General features: G+C 38.4%; 2 protein-coding genes across 3 annotated transcripts in view; one reads left to right on the top strand and one right to left on the bottom strand.

Moving 5' to 3' along the window:
* AKAP3 (A-kinase anchoring protein 3) overlaps nucleotides 1-10,672 on the bottom strand; it is a 28,763-nt gene extending 18,091 nt beyond the window's left edge. Inside the window, exons 1-2 of the mRNA XM_053554811.1 lie at nucleotides 10,185-10,672; nucleotides 819-914 (exon numbers count right to left, since the gene is read on the bottom strand). Coding sequence (XP_053410786.1) covers nucleotides 819-914 — 96 coding nt within the window. The 5' untranslated portion in view covers nucleotides 10,185-10,672. The remainder of the gene's footprint in view (nucleotides 1-818; nucleotides 915-10,184) is intronic.
* A 125-nt stretch (nucleotides 10,673-10,797) lies between these two features.
* NDUFA9 (NADH:ubiquinone oxidoreductase subunit A9) overlaps nucleotides 10,798-12,469 on the top strand; it is a 33,222-nt gene continuing 31,550 nt past the window's right edge. Inside the window, exon 1 of one of the 2 annotated variants that reach the window (XM_053554813.1) lies at nucleotides 10,798-10,938. In XM_053554813.1, the coding sequence (XP_053410788.1) occupies nucleotides 10,890-10,938 (49 nt within the window). In that variant the 5' untranslated portion in view covers nucleotides 10,798-10,889. Of the gene's footprint in view, nucleotides 10,939-11,048; nucleotides 11,437-12,469 lie in introns of those variants that run through there. The other variant, XM_053554814.1, reaches the window with a different exon arrangement.

Raw genomic sequence — 12,469 nt, 5'->3', positions numbered from 1 at the left:
CTTCCCTGCTGGCGGATCTGTACCCTCTGGCACATTTCTTGGAGGGGGGCCTCTTGTGAGTTTTTCGTTTCTTCCTTGTCCACTATCTCTCAGCCTGGGGTTGTAGCTGCTTTCTGCATTTGTTATTTCTGCAACGCCTAGTTTCCTCTGTTAGGCCTTCAGTAGTTAACTATCTTTTACTAGTAAACAGATTTTTAATGTTAAATTACTGGTGTGGTTTCCAGTTTTTGACTGGACCCTGACTGATACAATGCCTGATACTAAGTAAGTATTTAATAAATGTTTGTTGAATGATGAAGGAAGAATGACAATGTTACTTATATGAGAGTTTATAGTTCTGAGAATTTTAAGGCACCCTTCGTTTCAGAAAACACTTTCCATGAGCCTCTGAGGCATTTATATCCAAGCCCTATCTGTTTGAAAATTAAAATTGTATATATACATATATGTATATATATATAAATGTATACATATATAAAAATATATGTATTATAATATATGTATTATATATTTCATTAGTTCTAACTAAATATATGTATTATATGTATAATATATGTATTATATATTGTATATATGTACATATATATAATACATATATATTTCATTAGTTCTAACATATTTCTTCTTCTAAACCTTATGATAGGAATTTTTTCCTAAAAAACTACAGATAGGAATTTTTTTATTCTATAGGAGCTCATTCCCCCACCCTGACCATTTACCTTTAAAAGTAAAAGGGGAGTAGTGGTGATGGAGAGAATAAGGCATTAACGGCACCCCACATATTCCCAATCTAGTGTTTAAAAGAGGATGACCCTTACCCTTTTCCAGTCCTGCGGTTGGTTATCTCCAGGTGAATAGACATCAACTTTGCATACTCCATTTTGGCTCTGTAACCAGTCAACTCTATCTGACATCTGGGTAGAGCAAAGAGAAATTATTTGTCAGTGAGAAAGCCATTAATCAGAGAAATGCAAACCAAAAACCACTTTGAGATATCATCTAACTCTAGTAAGAGTAGCCCACATCACAACATCCCAAAACTACAGATGTTGGCGTGGACGTGGAGAAAGGGAACACTTCTGCACTGCTGGTGGGAATGCAAGCTAGTACATTCCTTTTGGAAAGAGGTTTGGAGAACACTCAGGGATCTAAATGTAGACCTGCTGTTTGATCCTGCAATTCTTCTACTAGGTGTGTATCCAAAAGACCAAAAATCACTTGGCAACAAAGATATTTGCACCAGATTGTTCATTGCAGCTCAATTCGTAATTGCCAAGTCTTGGAAGAAGCCCAAGTGCCCATCGACCCATGAATGGATTAATAAATCATGGTATATGTATACCATGGAATACTACGCAGCATTAAAAAAAGATGGAGACTTTACCTCTTTTATGTTTACATGGATGGAGCTGGAAAATATTCTTCTTAGTAAAGTATCTCAGGAATGGAAAAAAATCTATCCAATGTACTCAGTACTACTATAAAACCAATTTATAATCACTCACAATTTCGTATGAGAGATTAATCACAACTATAGCCCAGGATGAAGGAGGGAAGGGGAGGGGGCTGGTAAGGGACAGGGTGGTTTGATAGAGGGAGGGTTAATGGTGGGACCACACCTATGGAGCATATGGCAAGGGTATGAGTCAAATCTATCAAGTATTGAACACAAATGTCTTAACATTGTGATTAAGTAAATGAGGTGAAATATGTTAATTAGCAGGATGTAAGCACTCTAATTTGTACAAATAATCAACACATTGAATCCCACAAAGGCATAATGTATTCCTGATCTATGTATTCCTGATCTATGACTTAATTAAAAAAAAAGAAAAAGAAAATGCATGACAATGGCCTGTGGTCTCACTACTAAAGAAAACTATTTAGACTTAAAAAAAAAAAAAGAAAAAGAGGCAGTGCCTGTGGCTCAAAGAAGCAGGGCACAGGCCCCATATGCCAGAGGTGGCAGGTTCAAACCCAGCCCTGGCCAAAACCTGGAAAAAAAAAAAGAAAGAAAGAAAAAGAAAAGAAAAGAAAATCATTAAAAGGGCAGATGATAAGAAAATAAGGAGAAATAAAGTGAATGGCTGAGGTACAGGAAATAGGAGCAATGTTTTCAGCAAAGACCTGCCTCAAGAGCTACTTTAGACCCACTCAACTCTAGACATCTTCATCCTCAGCATTCAACTGCAGAAAGAGTTCTTAAACTCCTTGGTGGGGGTGAGAGCAGGAGTGGTCAGTGTGTACTAAAATACAGTGAGATGGAAAGAATAAGTTCTAGTATTTGATAGTAGAGTAGACAATATTAGTTAACAATTTATTACACATTTCAAAATGCATAGAAGGATTGTAATGTTTCCAACACAAAGAAAAGATAAATGTTTGAAGTAATGGATGTCCCAATTACCCTGATTTGATCACCTTGTGTACATGTATCAAGATGTAATATGCACTGCCCAAATATGTATTACACATTAATCTTAAAAATACAAGCTTCCCATATTTCTGTCTCTAGTACGGAGGCTAGTGGCTAGGGTATTCTAGAAGTGGTTCTTTGTTGAATGAAAGAACCTGAGCAGCCATGTCCTGCTCTTTTTTTTGAGACAAGGTCTCAAGCTGTCACCCTGGGTAGAGTGCTGTAGCATCACAGCTCACAGCAACCTCCAACTCCTGGGCTCAAGTGATTCTCTTGCCTCCGCTTCTCAAGTAGCTGGGACTACGGGCGCCCGCCACAGCGCCAGGCTATTTTTTGGTTGTAGTTGTCATTGTTGTTTGGCGGGCCTGGGCTGGATTCGAACTCGCCAGCTCTGGTGTATGTGGCTGGCGCCTTACCCACCTGAGCTACCGGTGCCGAGCCCATGTAGTCTTTGCGTCTTTGCTTGACAACCCTGCCCTGCTTGGATTTTCAGCAGATACTCAAAACTCAAGGTGATCAAAATGGAATTAATTTACTTACCCCTTGTCTGTTCTTGCTCCTCCAACTTATTTTTAAAGTAACAGATGCTTTATTTTTAATTAATTTCTAGGGCACTAACTTATACTCATACTAGCGTTTAAGTCTAGCAGCACTTTCTTAAGACCAATCCCTTCTCCAATTACTGTCTGGAGAATCTACTTGGCCAAATTTCTTGCACAAGAACAGAGATGTCACGTGCACTATCTGTGGTCCTTTGTCCACAGATTCAATGACATTCTTGCTGGTGTGAATCCTTTTATAGCTCTCCTGTCACTTTGCTGTTCCCTAATTTCAGAAATGGCACCACCATCCGCCTGGTCTTCCAGTTTAGTTGTCTTCTTCCTCCCCAAACTTCCCTCTAGCTACTTCTCTCTTCTTCCGTTTGCAGCCATTTTTCTTAAATGAATTGCTTATACTGCTTTCATGGTCTCATCTCACAAATGAGTATCATAGTATCTACTCCATATATGCCTTTGGCCTTAATCTTGTCCACTTTCTACAACATTGCATCTTCCTTGGTAATCTTCAAAAACATAGGTCAACAATCATGATGACCTAGAATTACCCACTGTTAATAGAAAATGATGAGAGGCTTCTCTTTGCCCTTTTTTCCAATCCCAAACTTCCATTTCCAGGATTCCACATTGAAGTTTCCCTTCTTTCGTTACAAACTTTGTTCAGACTTTGCTATAGGTCTCAGCAAAGTAGAATAAGATGACCAATTTTTCCTCCCTGATGTCCTAAACATCTTCATGACACAGACATAAATCTCTATATTTTGATTCCACCAAAATATTTATTTAAAATTTTGCTAGAATAAAGCCAAACAGTCCTTTCTAATTTTTTTAAATAGTAGAGTTATATTTTATAAAGAATTGAAATAGTGGAGCATTATTAGCGGATAAACATCAGGTTAACTGGAAATATTTGTTTTAAAGGACTTTGGGGATGTGGTGGGAGTAGACGTCCTCCCTCAAAATAAAACCAACACAAATCAAAGACTCAAAGAGAGATTAACCACATGACTTAAACTTATATGTAAGTGGATATGGTATTTTTGTTATGCAGACTATTATGGATAATCATTAAAAAGAAAATATAAAATCTTTTAACAGGTACTTATTCTTTGCTCCCACAGGATTGGCACCCATTTTTATACTCCAAATAGTGACTCAGATTTCAGAGCTAGGAGATAGTTTGTCACTCTTCCAGATAAATTCTTTGGGTCAACAATGGGTTCGCACCCTAATTAGACCTTAGAATTAACCAGAGATCTGTTTAAAGATACTGAATTTGAGTTAGTACTCCCTTAAAAATCTTATTTCAATGACTTTGGTTTGGAAAAGCTTTGGCACTAAATTGCTTAAAAATTCCCTGGTTGGGGCTCAGTGCCTTTCAGCTCAGTGGTTATAGCACCAGCCACATACACTGGGGCTGGCAGGTTCAAACATGGCCAGGGTCTGCTAAACAACAATGACGACCACAACAACAAAAACAACAAAAATGGCCAGGCATTGTGGTGGGCACCTGTAATCACTTAAGCCCAAGCGTTTGAGGTTGCTGTGCGCTGTGACAACATGGTACTCTATGGAGGGTGACATAGTGAAACTCTGTCTCAAAAAAAAAAAAAAAGAAAGAAAGAAATTCTCTGGTTGATGCTAATGTACTTCCAGAACTGAAAATTCCTGGACCAAAGCTTATCTGCAGAAAGTTGTCTTCTTGAGAAAGACTGGCCAGTTCTAGAAACATCATTATTTACCCTTTTAGAATTTTTCTTTGAGACAGATTTCTAAACTCCTTTGGTATTTTAACGTTTTGTTTCTTGAATGAGGAAGGTGTTAATATATATGAGGTTAAACCCTGTATTGTCCTCAGCGGCTCACTATTATATATAAATATTCTGAAGAATAAAACGAATGGTACAGTAACTTGGCCAGAGACTTGGAAGACTTAGAAGCAAGTTGTCCTAGATTGTTGAAAGTGCAAGCGAAAGCTAGAAATGGGTCTCCAGTTTATATTTTATCCTAATAAGTTGCGTCTGATAGACAAAGTAGCTTCTATTGCCCTAGTTAAGCTTTATGCCACAGTTAGAAAGGTTGAATTAAGTATAAAAAGTAAGGAGATTACGTGGTCACTTACTCTTACTGAGGATAGGTTCTGAGCTATAAGGAAAGCTCTTGATTAATTTGTTGTTGTCTTCACTATCCCTAAGTTTAACCACCTCTCCTGCCATGTAATATAAGGAATCTGCAACAGAAAGTCACAAATGGAAATGACTAATTTTCAAATAAGCCTTATTGCTCTTATTACCAAATAATGATTTTGAGTTATTTGGGTCTCCCCCCGCCTCCCCGCCACAGGCACACACAAGTGATGAGCACAGAATGACATCCAAATTTCACAGAGGGAGTCCACATCTTACTCCTGGTGCATTCTCATGGTTGCCAGATGACACAAGAGGGTCCAATAACTTCTTAAATGACCACTGTTATTCTCCACTTTCAAACCATATGTATATGGGTTTATTGAACAAGGATGACACTAAAGTTTTGAGTCTAATCTCAAGCTTGTTTGAATAGGAATTTGAAAGATAAATAGCAGGAATGGAGAATTCCCTGAATTCATGGAACTTAAAACACTTTGTAAGCATTCTTAAGAGTATTTGAGAGAAACATACATCCTCATGTTATACAGGGAGTTCAAAGTTAATGTCTTTCATTCCAATTAGGTAGTTACTTCCTTACATTGATATTTCAGTAGAAGACATGACAGCATTGTACTGTCATCTTGAAAGTCTATCCAGCCCTTCAATAATGCTGCTCGGAATCCCACCCTTACTTCATACCAGGTCAAAAGTTACCCCATCTATGAAATATTGTCTAAGTTCTTAACTGAATGTGATTGCTCCCTCACCAAAGTTTCCACTATATTTTGTACAACCTTTACATCCTATCTAGTATTTTAATCACTTATATATATTTAATCTTCTTTATTAGATGAATTCTTGAGGACAGAGGCATTTTCTTATTCATCTTGGTATGCTTCATAATAGCTAGTGCTCAATGATTCTCTGCTGAGAGAATGAATGTACAAATTCTGCCCACTTCTAATTCCAGAGGGTTTATATTTTTTCTTTTTTTCTCAAACTGGAGAATCTGAGAACAAAAAACAAATAGCTTACTCAAATATGCTTTGGTGGTAAGCTATATATCCAGGCTTTCTTGAAGCTTTACTCTTCTGGGAGATAAGTTCACCCCAGAAACTTATCCAGTGACTTTCTCAGAGACCTATTCCAGTAATAAAAATAAATCAACATCTCAAACATGCTTTTGTTCTCTTTTCACAAACAGAAAGTGCACTTAGTAGTCAAGTATATCCACCAAATACTCCATTTACATTTATTTTAATGTTTTACTCTATTTTCTATGTCCTCTGTGTGTTTTTCTGCATCCATGAAGCTGGTTTTAGACTTTTAAAATTTCCTAAATTGTCCTGGATGACAGCATAACACAAAGAGGTATTTAAATGGTTTTTTAAATGATAATGCTATTCAGACTATTAAGTCAATGTCTACACTGCCCATAAGGAAATGGAAAAAAGGAAGGAATATCTAAAGACTTTGATGAAGTTGATGAATGCATCCATGAATTTATTTACTATAAGTTCAAAAGTTGGTGAATAATATCCAGGAGTTAGGGTGTAAAATAAAAGAGAAAATGATGCTTCGTGTTATCTATTAATTTTGGTAATGAAAGAAAGCTAAAGGGACTTTAGAAACAACTTATTCTAACACCTTCACCTTACAGAATAGGAAACTGAGGCCCAGGAAGGAAATATTAGAATCAATGGATATATTCCTTTAGATATTCCAGCCCTGCAGTTTGACATCCTAAAAATTGTGAAATTTTCTTATTGCCAATAGAGAGATCCTGTAGCTGATAAGGGGACTGGACTAAAACGGTCCTCAAGAATGCTAAAGTGATAATTACCCCAAGTTGAGAGGGAGTGTGAATCTGACTGCCAGTCAGAGAGAGAATATGCTATACAGGGGCTTGATCATGGTTGCTGTATCCTAGAGCATAACTCCACGTCAAGATATTTTTCTCCTGGATCCATCTGAAGCAAGAGGCTCCTATTTACTCAAGGCAACTCCTAAAGTTTACTCATAAACTCGTGGAAAAACTCAAATTGCAGGAAGCATAAATAAAGCTCTTGCAGTGTTGCTATCTACTTGACCAAATTTTGGGGTTCATTCCTTTAGGTTTTATTACCAGTTTTAAAACGGAAGAATCTATTTAATATATTTAGTGTTTATCTCTCTCTCTCTTGTACGTTGTAAAAACTCAATAAATTAGGTTGCTGCTGAAATCAGACTTTCAACTGATTTTATTTTTAAAAAGATGGGAAGTATATATGTGTATGCGTGTGTGTATCTGTGTGTTTCTCTCAATAGCATCATTCATTGTTAAGCTTTCTTGTGAATTTCCTTTATTTCCACTTTCCCTTACTAATAGCTTTATCCTGTAGGCTCCGTACAGATACTTTCTCTACACATCCTGCCACATATATAAATGTCCTGTCCTCCCCCAGTTCTCTGTTGTCTAACAAAGCCTTCAGAAATAACAGTGAGAGGATGAAAGTGGATGAGAATTGGACTCAGACCTACTCCAGATCTATCTCATTCTTAGAGCACTAGAAAGAAAAGAACTTTTGCAATAACCACACAATAAAGAGCAACAGCAGGTAGTCAAGCTTCTACTGTATCAAATTGGGAAGCAGTAAGTAAGACCCCTCAAATCCCCAAAAGGATGGCCAAGGTCATCTGGTCAAATCTGTAATACAAAGCAAGGTCATCTGGTCAAATCTGTAATACAAATCTGTAATCTTAGCAGAAAAGATGGGTAGGTTGGGCTTAAATACTGCTGAAAGTCAGTCTCATTTATTTATAGAGGACTTGGAGGTAAAATTAAAATTGGCTGAGCAGAAGAACAAGACTGGGTTGAATAGAGAAGGTTGCCCATCATTGGTCACTGAATTCTCCCTTCTAACCATAGAAGATCAGAAAATGTGCTGTTTTATCAGTCAAGTGGGATTTCCTACCTCTGTAGCACTGGAAGAGTGAACCACAGAAGACTCCAGAATATACTTTTAAAGTCAATGAAGATGCTGGGATGTTCTTACTCAGCTCAAGATCTTGTTTCCTCCTCCATGCACCTCCCCCTTGTGGGACTGGAGAGTGACATCAGAATCACAGCTGGTGATATCACTATCTCTATAGCAACAGTCTCAAAAAGACAAGAGGAGGGGTGAAGATACACTCCAAGGCTCTGAAGTTTCCTTTGCTGGAACTAGACTTGCTTTTTCCTGATTAATTCTCTCTTCTGAGTGTTTAATTTAGGTGGGGGAATATATGAGGGGAGATTTTTGCCAATGGATTCCACTTAAAACAGCAGAGTAAGTATTATGCATTAAGAAATCCAGATGGCTACAGAGGAGAATACTAAATAAAAGAATTGACAGCTCATTAACTTTTTTTTATGCAAAACCTATAAATTCCCTTCATTTTGTGGGATCTAGTCTTGACTCTTCTTATTTATAAGCATCCTACCTTTTGTAGAAAAAATGATTTGGGGGATATTTTGCCTAAATGGATCATCTCTGGGTTATTACTTGGCTTAAACGGTCAGAGATACAGTAGCACTAATCCACCCTTTGTAAAGTCTGACTGGGGAACTTTATTGGGATAAATCAGACCAAGAGGCATTTGGTTGGTGATTCCTTTTAGGTTTGAGGAGGACTTTAATTTACTAGTACATTCTCTTGGGAAATGTTACCTTAGGGTCTCTGTAATCAATAATTACATATAGGACTAATATTTAGTTTTTAGAAAGAAAAAATGATTTCCAATAAAGGCCACATGATAAAGATTAAAATTGTAATGAATTGAAAAAGTGACTGTTTATTATAGGCTTCCTTCAACAAAGTTATTTATCTATTAATTATCTTTTATATATTGGTTCTTAGTTTCTTCATTTTTAAAAGAAAGATATTAGCCTTGTTGACCTGTTAGGATCCCTTGCAGCTCCAACATTTTATGTTTTTGATACGTCAGTGGTGTTTAAATGGCACTGCATGTAACTGCATAAAGCACTTTGCAGTAGGCAAAGCATCAATGTCCATTATGGTATCTGATCCTCACAATAACCTGTTGAAATGACAGGGCAGGTACTATTTTCCCTGTTAGGTGTAGAAGCTTGCCTAGGTCACAACAACTAGTGGAACTGGGACTGGGATCTTATATTCTGGAAGTTAAATTCAGTGCTCTTTCAACTATACTACAAAAATTTGAAACCAGAACATAAGGCAGTGTTTGATTAGAGGTGTTAAATCATATGATTGGAAATGTTAGACAGGGGTTAAGAGGTTGCTGATGATAGTGGAGGTCTGTCAGTGTATCAGAATCAGGATAACCCCAGAATCAAGTATTAGCAAACTCTAAGTTCTAAGTGAACATAGGATGAGGCAAAGAAATATGACAGAGTAGCATTACTAAGCTTCTCTAATAAAATTCAAGGGCTTCTTTCCTCTTCCAATTCAATTTCGTAGGTGACACTTCAGTAAACATTAGGGATATTATGGAGTGGAAACAGCCAATCTTATAAGCCTAATAATAAGCAACTCACTACAGGCCTTTCGTCTATCAGCACAAAACATATTCTTTCTTCCAGAAAAAAGTTAAAGCACTAAAAGGATTATTAAGTCTAGAAAGACTGCCAAAACCAGGTGGTTTTCTGATAAGCCCAATGTATGTTTCGCAGGCTCACTGATTGCTGTCTTTTATTCAAGGATCTTGAAAGCCTCGCCAGGTTTAAAATTCAAGTGCTTAGTCTAAGGTTTCTGGAATTTTCTCAGGCTCCAGATGGCTCTTTGTAGAACAACGTAGATTCTCATAGGGGTCTATAGATTTAAAAAAAAAAAAATAATAATAATAATAATAATAACAACAAACCATTGCTCTAGAGGGAGCCATCTGCAGTTTCTCCTTTGAAAAATGTTCAGATGGCATATACGGCCACGCAATTTTGTATGACCTTTCAGGAAGTTCACAGATTTCCTGAAGCCCACTCAGGAACTGCACAACTGGTTAACAACTCCTGGACTCATAGCCCAGGTGGTAAGTGCTTCCATAAGTAAAAACAAAAAGCAGGATAGGTGGAATATTCATCACCTTGGGTAGGATGGCCAGAGCAGTCGTCTCTGAAGACGTCACCTATGAGCTGAGACTTGACATCTGAGTGGCATTCCAGGAAAAGAACAGCAAGCACAAAGATGTGGAGGAGAAAACGTGCCTGGCAGGCTCGACGTGCATGTATTTATTTGGGGCACGTACTCATTTCTATTTCTCTTCCCCACTTTTCCCCTTCTTGTCCCCGCACCCCTTTCTTTTAAAACCCTTTTTCTCTAGCAGGGACCACGCCTCTTTCTTCCCCTAGCCTCACCAGGGCTGTTCTGACCGACATTTTTAGGGAATAATGAATAAGAAGCTGAGCCCCTCTACCTCGGGTTCTGCTGTTTTGTGTGTCTGAGTCTGTCACTGATTAACTCGACTTTCAGATCCCTCGGCAATCTGAGATTATCTTTGTGGCCCATTCTAGATCACAGATTCCGACATTAAAATTCTTTCCATTGCCTGCCTTTCCCCATTCCTTCACTTTCCCTCCCAGCCCGTCTCCTCTGCGCTTATCCCCTCTCCTTCGAGCTTTTTTTCTCCCTTCAAGCTCCCTTCTCGACCAACACTCCACCTCAATCTCTGACCCATCCCCTCGCTTCCGGGTTGGCGCCTGCGTAAACGGGCGTGAGAGACAACTACTTTTGGCCCAGCTTCGTAGCCGTAGTCGGACGGTCGCGCCGACCTGGGGGATTGTGGGAGAAGATGGCGGCCGCCGTACGCTCTCGGGTTGTTCTGAGGCTGCCAATGTCACGTAAGTGTCATTGGGAACAGCGACTCCTAATACAGATTGCGAGATTGGGATGGCTAGGGTTTTGGGAATGGCGTCGTGCTGCAGCGGTCACGCTGACTCCTTAGGATCCTGGTTTTTCGGGGGCGGGGGCTACCTCTCCGGTTTATGCTTTCTTTCCTTTTCCACCTCCTCGGCTTGCACATTAAATTGTGCACTTCGCAAGGGAGCACTAGCACTTGAGCAGTGGGAAGCAAAGAGGAGAAAGTGGAGGGCACGTAAAGGATTCCGTGAATAGGAGTTCTGATATGGTTATAAGGGTTTGCGGTTATTAAAACTATTTGCTTGGGGCAGGGAGAGAAATCTGAGAGAGGAGAAAAAAGGATAGAGAGAAGGTATTTCATGCATTGCCTTTATGACCTTGTACAAACCTTTAATCGGTTTCAGCTTCACATTCTTCATGACCCAATTTGGTGTTGATAACACCACAATGTCAGAAAGTCTCTGAGAAGATTAAATGAGGTAATGTTTGTAAAAGCAAATTTTTATCCAAAAACATCTTTACAGTGTAGAGTGTGTTAGGTCGCGGTGCTGGCTTATGGGGGTGAAGGGGATGTTTGTGGAGAAAAGAGGAGCTTAATGGAAAGTAAAGAGTGAAGGGTGTCTTAGAATTTCTTAGCACTGTTCATTTTCCTGTCTATTCTGATTGGATCTACTCAAATCAAAAACACACATTTGTTCATCCCCTTAATGAGTGTAAAACGAAAAAGTTAGGAATGCAGTTATGCTTCATCCTTCTACTCTTCACCTCTACTCCTTTGTAAACATGTCCTAAAAGTCATATTTTTCCATTGTATATTTTAGTCCTTACAGAATATCTTTTTCTTTCAATATTGGTGCATGTGAGAATCACTGTTAGAGCTTTATAAAATAGAAAGAAGTGGGGACTCATTGTACAGCCATAGAATCAAAATTTTTGAGATTAGCTCCTTGTACCTTAAATTTTTGAAAGCACCATAGGCAGTTGTGATGTTCCACTTGAGGCAAGACACAATAGTGTTTACAGGACCTTTTTTAATTTTCCATCTTTTATACAACTGGGAAGCTAGTGGTGAACATCATTTATGGTGGTTGGTTTTATAGCCATGACTTCTTTGTGAAGAAATTCTCTGGCTCTTAAACTATAAAATTGATGTGACACAATGTACATTGTGAATGACAATAACTGCTATTTCCCGAGTACCTGCTTTCTGTTAACCACAGTTCTAGATATTTTCATCAACTTCTTTCTTTAACTTACTTTTCTCTAACTGACTTCATGGTTTGTGTTCTTAACAATCTCTTACCTGCTCCATATTGGCTTTCAGTCCCACTAATTCAATAAAATTGCTCTTAGTCAGGCCATCAGCAACCAATAGCTTCCAAATTCTGCAATCCTTTGTCTTCCTCCTACATAATTTTTGGGCAGCATTTGATGGAGTTAACTATTTTTTCCTTAAAACACTGTTTAGGGCGGCGCCTGTGGCTCAGTCGGTGAGGCGCTGGCCCCATATAC

Source organism: Nycticebus coucang, chromosome 12 (assembly GCF_027406575.1).
Source record: "Nycticebus coucang isolate mNycCou1 chromosome 12, mNycCou1.pri, whole genome shotgun sequence".
Lineage (NCBI taxonomy): Eukaryota > Metazoa > Chordata > Mammalia > Primates > Lorisidae > Nycticebus > Nycticebus coucang.
Note: the sequence above shows the minus strand (reverse complement) of the source record. Positions and strands in the feature narration are given on the sequence as shown.